We start from the raw sequence: 7,466 nt of genomic DNA, 5'->3' as shown, positions 1-7,466 counted from the left end.
AAGATACTATGAAGTATAGGACTGAAGGAATATTTTATATGTATTTTCCTTGTAGGTTGTAAAAAATAGAACTCTTATTTGCACTATACCAAATAGTTTTTCAAAGCTGGCAAAATGCACCCCAGAACACTCTTCCAAATAGTCATACATGGAAATTTATGAGATGGCGGTTGCACTGCAATGTGGAAAAGTTTATAAATTAAAGATAAAGGTCTTTTAGTAAAGGATCCCTTCTTGACCAGTCAAAGGGGGAAAGTTCAAGGAATGTGGTAGATTTGTTTAACGAATATGCAACTTTTCTAATCTGTATGTATAATCTGTAGGTAAGCATAAACAGAGTTTAGGCATGTTATGTTTTTTCTAGTTTTTGGAGAAAAGGTAGAGTCCCCTCTCCAGTGGGTGGGCTTAGACCTAGTAGGAACAGAGCCATTTTATTCCAAGACATAAAAGGAGTAAGGATATCAGAAATCAAATGGATATAAAGAAATATTAATGATGATAGAAGTCAGACCATGTTACTCTCTACATTTTGCCCAGATATTCCTAGTAAAAAGCATCCAGGAAGCCAGTCCTTATTGAAAAGAAGAAAGGATGAACCTCATACAATAATTTTATGATGGGCTTGGATAGCCAAAACAATTTCGGCCCTCATTTCCTGCTAGATGGGTGAAAAGAAGAGATGGTAGACATCTAAGATGAGCTTATAGATACCGGTAGTATTTATGTAGGGCGGGGGCACTCACACCATCTAACATTTTGGGTGTATTCACGTCCTAGTCAACCCATGTCTCGTATGTACTAAAATAAGTATATTCAAGTTCACAATCTTTTATGGGCGGGTGGGTGGGTGGGTGTTTTGAATGATTATAAACAGTAAAGATACTGAAAGGATCATCATTTTGAGGGAAGCTATTCTACCCAGAAAAAAATGGTGGTGTGCCTTCCATCTGTGTATGGTTTGACCCAATTCTGTAAAGGGAAGCTCCATGCATTTACGATTTTGTACAGGTTGACATTCAAAAATCCGGCCATCGATAATCCGGATCCTTCAGTTTTCCGGCATGGATTTCGGAGCGCATTTTCAAATTTACCCTGCTTTCTGGAGGCGCTGTTTATGTTTTGATGGTGCTGTACTCCAGAATCAGCTGGTAGGTCTTGCTTTTCCTCCATAAAATGAAGCCGTTCCTGCTGCTGAGGATGCTGTTACTGTCAGTCAAGATGATCATCCTGACAGCCTATCTGCTATTTAGCTTCTTTTCTAGGGTACAGTAATGTTTATTATTCTGAGGCACAATTTTTTTTAGTTGAACTTTGTTTTATTTAGTAGGTGAACATTAAAATTGCTTTTCAATTAGTGTTATTTCATTTTAATATATACAGCATATATAACCTTCAAAAATCTGGAATTTTTGAAAATCCGGCACACCTCAATTCTGGCGGTTGCTGGATTTTTAAAAGTCAACCTGTATTAGGAAATATTACCGTTTTCTCTCACTAGTCTTTTTGTGTTCAGTTATGTATTGCCTGTATTCCATACATATCTCTATGAACATTTAAAAAGACGCATACTTTGTTCTGTTGTTTATCTGAAATGGAAAAATAGCATTTACAGACATATAAATAAAAAAAAAAATAAAAAAAATAAAAAAAGCTGAAAAAGCAAACAAAAGATTAAAAAAAAATCACACATACAAAAATCAACTTTACAAATTCCCTTTACTTTACAAATTCAATACATTAGTAAATTCACTGTGATAACAATGCATAAACTAAGGTCTGCCTCATTATTACATTGCAAAGAAGACAACAAATGATTACACCTTCAAGGGTTACAAGATTATAAAACAGTGAGAAAAAACGATAAAAACAAGATAAAACAGTGAGACAAACCTACCAAAAGAGAAGTGAGAGGAAAAATAAGCCTTCACCACGAATATACATTACAGTGGAATTAGGTTATCCACAGGTACTATGTTTATCATAAATCACCAGAGAATTAATAAAGGATACATGTTACTTTATCATTGGACATTATCCAATTCAAATTGGATTTAAGGAAGTCAAATTGCAAGATCTCCAGCGATGGTGAGCTGAGCCAGAAAAAAGAGTCTAGAAATCAAATCTGGTATTAAATATCACCTCAACATAGTTCTGTAGTCTATAAAAGATGTGGTTTTGGAAAACTTAGACAGTTCAATTCTTGCCAAGCCTCTAAATCCCACTGAAAGTCTTTTACCTATAAGCACATATACAGAAGTTTAGCAGAGGGTGTGGACAGGACCAGATATATTAGTGAGATTTGACCTTTGAACATAGTAATGACTTGCAGGAATTCTTGAAAGGGAAGGTATAGCTCTGGGTTTGCACTTAACCAGCTAACATCAAACAAATGGAAAAAGTTGACAAACAAAAAAAAAAGTTGCGTTAATAGTTAAAAAATGAGAATACCCTTTGTTCCCAAAACGTCACATATTCTCATAAAACTCTTGTTCATCCATCAATCGAAGTGGCCATATCCCTGAGCTCAGAATTACACTTTTGTGGCATCATAGGAGTATGAGGTGAGCATAGCAATCTGCTGCCTTGGCATCTGTCCCATGCTAAAAACAGTAAGACATGGTAGGACACATACGGGGTACTAACATAGGAGATAATAACATCAAGGATTCTATAGATACCAGGAAGAAGGAAAGGGCCCACATTGCCACCCAATGAGATCTGGGATAAGGCAAGGTGCATTGGGCTTCTCTATGGCAAACCTGAAGATTGGGTACCCTGGCACCCCTGGCACAATGAGAGGAAAAGAAGATGAGAATTTTTTTACTAGTATTACCCACGATGCAGTGGGAATATTTCTGAACTATAAGCACAAATCAAGCAGAAGTTTTAAGACAAAGAAGTCTCATTGGTTCACATTTCTCTTCATGATCCTTGGGTCTATCAAGTCCTCCAAAAGGGGTGTCCTTTGGCATTTCCTAATGGCAGCCAGAAGGATTATTCCTAGATATTGGCCTTCTGCTAGCACATGGATCAGTACCTTCTAACCCAGTTGCCTTGATTACTATTTACAAATTCCCCCCAATTTCGGCTTTGATGGCTTGAGGGTTTATATTCAGAATGCACAGGCATGCACGGTGGTGCTTCTTTCCTGCCCCTTCCCCAATTGTCCTACTCTCTCCTCATCCTCCATCTTTCCATTTCTGTTTGCTTCTTTTTTTTTAACGCTTTCCCTGTCTCTCTTCCGCTACATTTATCCTTGTCTGTCTGTAACTCTACTGATTTCTTATGGTTTGACGTTATACCCTTTGGATTTACACTAAACCCTGACATTTTGCAACGGGCCTTATACCATGACCTCCTTCCTTTAATGACCTTCCAAATATGTGTGGCAATTCCTGTATGTCCTACTTACACCATGCAGTGGTTTGCCTTGTTTTACTATAAATGCATTCTTATATGATTTTTGACATTGTGGTTTTATATTGTAATGGTTACAACGTTTGGCAAACCTTGGCTTTGGATTTTGCCAACTTTGTCTCATACTGGTTGGAATATTTTGTATCGATGTCATTTATATTGGATTGTCCTCTCTATTTTCTGTAACTCCTATTAGTTGTATTTCTTACTAATATATATATAATGTTTTAGTTTAATAACTATAGAAATGGTATGAATATACTTTCACTAATAAAATCTCTGACTAGTGAAAAGTGTCATTTATATGGCCATACACACACCTTTTCTAATAATAGGAAGTGTGACATGCTACATTTAACCTTTTATTGACTCGTACACCTTTTTATTGACATTTTACAGCAGAGATCACATACTCCTGGAACTATTTTACAGGCTCCTGGGAGTTGAGATTTCGTGTGCCTAATGACAGTAGATCTCTGACTTTGGGTACGTGTGCAGAGCCGAGAACCTGAATACTTTCTTACACGCACTATAAGGTGTTCCACATTTATAGACTCTCAGATATGTTATAAAAAGTGCAATGCTTGCTAACAAGCCGGCTTATTGTCATTTTTGCATTCTTTGAAGCAGATCTGTCACACGAAAAGAAAGAAGACAACAGGGAGAATGGAACCATGTAAAGTTTTACATGAAAAAAGGGGGAGAGCTGTATTAAATGTAATGATGTAAGTTGCTAACATAGCGTCACTCTGATCCTGCAAAAAATTATTATAAATTCAAGCATTGATTTGTAAAAGTTGCAAAAGATCATCAAAATCTAAAAGTAAAAAAACAAATGCAACATGTAAACTATATTTATTACGAGCTTTGGGAGCAGTTAATTGAAGATTTGTTTGATATAAGGGTGCATGGTTTCCTGAAGGGGATAAAATCTTACTTTATTTTATGTTTTACTTTGTACTTTGATTTTTGGGAAGGCGGAGAGAACGGTCCACCGATTTCTTGGGTATGTCTTAGTTTTTGGGACTTGGTTTTGTCCCCCGGTTATGCGGTTATATTTCTAATCCTTCTATGCATAATTGGTCAAGTTTATAAAAATTAAAAAATTAAGGGGCTAAGACAATATTTCAGGATGTACTTTATATCTGCGGTAATTCACTTCTGTTCATTGTTTTTTGGATTGCTATGCTATTCACGCTAGGGTTCTTTTGTGGCCTAATACATCCTGTTTTTTCTTTTTTGTTTATTGTAACTGATTGTACGGTATGTCTTATTTGTAATATATTTCACTGTGTTTGTTATATATTGTCTTGCCTTCAATAAAAAGATATTTAAAAAAAAACTATATTTATTACAATGTGGACATGTAGCAATCAGTGTTCCTATTGGGAAAATTTTCTTTTTACTTTCTGTGACAATCTGTAACATAAATAGGAAATAATGGGAAATATGTTTAGGTGAATAGTCACAGATAGCAACAAAAAACTATTTGTGTGTGAACTTTTTATAAATTAGCTTATCTTTGCTTTTTGTGCCTTCTTTCCAAAAGACCCCAAAGCTCCCCCTCAATATCCTGCCCTGGTGTTGTAGGGATAACAATGAAAGAACACATCCTCACCTTACAAATAGTGATAAAAACGCCTGATCACCTTTTAGCTGGAGTTAGAATATATTACATGGAGTTCGGGTTCTTTAGGAAAGTTTTCCTTTAAATCAATATCCATGTATTATTGCGGGAAGTGTGAACCCCGATGCCCTTGGCACACTGAGGGTTGGCACCGATTCCTTTTTCAGGTAGTATGTTTAAGTATCTGGCCAATGGTTTGGAGCAGCCTTTCTCAACATTTTTTAACAGGGAAGCACCTTTAAAATAACTTTCAGGCGCTAAAGAATCCTTAAAATAAATCATGAAACAATATCCGCATTAATATGGTGGTGGGTGAGAAGAATGCCTTCTACATTGCTGGCCATTGGAAAGACTGTCACCTTTAAAGATAATAAAAGATAGTTGGCATCAGTGGTAACTGACCCGAGAGGCAGAAATTACTTATTGCTCATGGAACCTCCAGCGCCCTCTAGAGGATACACATATATTACAAAGGGGTGTTGTAAGGGGTGAACTTGAAAATTGAAATAAAAGGTGAACAGGATGCTTCTTTGTGAAAAGATGAGAACTCGGTGATAGACTGTGCTATTATCATTAATAATCCCAATCCTAAGAGTACATTTCCCAGTTTTGCATTATCCCAGCACTGTCTTATTTTGCAGCTCTCTGGATTTAGTGTCGTGCCACAATGCAGGTCAAGGCAGATAGATATAAAATGACCTGCAAATGTCACTAAACCCTCTGATAGACGCATGAATGGGAAGTATCCTTACTCAGGGCCACCAACCAATGCCCCCCCCCCCAACCTTGTCCTCCCTGTCTTTGGAATGGGGGCACAGGGTTTGTAAATTTCTGCTCTAAATAAACTTCTGATCAAGCTCCTGAATCTATTAAGCAATTGGATCTGAAGTGAATCCGCAGGGAATCCTTTATTCAGCCATAAAAGTTCTGATCAGTTATGAACAGATCACACATGGTGGTAAATATTGATCGATCAGATGTGGTGGTATTGATTGTAAGAATGGTATCATGTGTATGCACAATTGATTATCTCTGAATGATTTTCTGATCAGAATTCTAACACTTCCCATCCGGGGTAAATGATAGAAAGGGCAGAATCTCAGACATGTGTAGGCAGTGTTCTAGGACTTCTTAAAAAAAGCGTCAGCATGTTCATGTTCACCGGACGCAGATATAAATTTGACATTTTATTCTCTCCCAGCTCCGTGCAAGACAAACTTTTTGTAAATTTTTCCATTTTTCAAGCAAACTCAAAACCTCTTGCATAGCGTCTTTGGTTCCATCACCAGATTTTTCAGGAAGGACGCTTCCATCAGTGAACTTGAACAGCTTAAAGCGGACATAAACTCAAATGTTTTACTTTACATAAAAGGGTAGACAACTGTTTTATTTAAAGTAAAAAATTGTATTTTTTTTTTTTTTTTCTTGATGGCGGGGCATGGGAATAGAAGCGCAAAGCCTCCTGGGATACCTACGTCACACATCCTGGGAGGCTCTTGGCTGCATCTTCTGCGTATGACCTAGTCTCGAGCATTCAGAAGAGTCAAAAAAAAAAAATTGCCCATCTTACGCATGCACAGGGAGGTCGGCAATCTTTTTTCCCAGTTTATGGCACCCAATCTCACACCCGCGAAGTGTGAGATCAGGTGACGCAGGAAGAAGAGAGAAGAAGATGTCGGCGCTGGGCCAAAGACAGATACTGGGACAACGCGGGCCCCAAACAAAGAAACCCCCCATTGGATAGACGGTTCTGCAGGATTAAAGGTGTTTTTTTTATTTTGGGTTTAGTTCTCACTTTAGTGACCGATGGTTCTTTCCATGATGGGAGTCCCTATTAGAAAAGAACAAGATCCTAGGCTGCCTATAAATGTATTGCTCCCTTCTGCTACCCTCTGAACCCACACTGCCAATGGCACCTGTCACGTGACCCCATTGGACATCGCCGCTAACAATGCTCGCAGTCTGCAATGCAGGGCCGGCTCTTAGGGGCGGGGCTATGCAGATATCCAGGCTGTGATTGGTTTGCGGGGGTTGCCGTGTGCAAGCAGCCTGTTGGGGCAGCCGAGAGGGGCTGATATAAAGGAGAGCTCGGCGGAGAAGTAAACAGACTGAGGTGTAAAGCGGCGCTGTGAGGGGTGACAGGCGGGGGTTAGGGGCTCCGTACACCGGCCCGGTCCCCTTCATACACACCTATAAGGCCTTCACTTTCCAACTTCAGCTACAGTGATAGCTAAGTTTGGAAAGAAAACATAACAGCGTTCCGTTCGGTAGCTTTGGCGGTGTGAATTATCGGCTAGTGACAGGAGAAGAATTAAAAGGCGAATCTTGGTGAATAAATCTGTGGAATTATAAATCCCTAGCAAGCATCATGTCTGCAGAGGCGGCTCAGCGCTCGGGGTGCTGCGGTAAGTGTGCCATACAC

General features: G+C 38.6%; 1 protein-coding gene across 1 annotated transcript in view; it reads left to right on the top strand.

Moving 5' to 3' along the window:
- Positions 1 to 7,141: 7,141 nt before the first annotated feature.
- The window catches only part of SLC40A1 (solute carrier family 40 member 1), a gene marked incomplete in the record, with an annotated part of 32,391 nt that continues 32,066 nt past the window's right edge, over positions 7,142 to 7,466 (top strand). The window contains 1 exon segment of the mRNA XM_072418814.1: positions 7,142 to 7,449. Coding sequence (XP_072274915.1) covers positions 7,413 to 7,449 — 37 coding nt within the window.

This window comes from Pyxicephalus adspersus, chromosome 7 (assembly GCF_032062135.1).
Source record: "Pyxicephalus adspersus chromosome 7, UCB_Pads_2.0, whole genome shotgun sequence".
Taxonomy (NCBI): domain Eukaryota; kingdom Metazoa; phylum Chordata; class Amphibia; order Anura; family Pyxicephalidae; genus Pyxicephalus; species Pyxicephalus adspersus.
The sequence above is the reverse complement of the archived record's forward strand: the minus strand, read 5'-3'. Positions and strand labels throughout refer to the sequence as shown.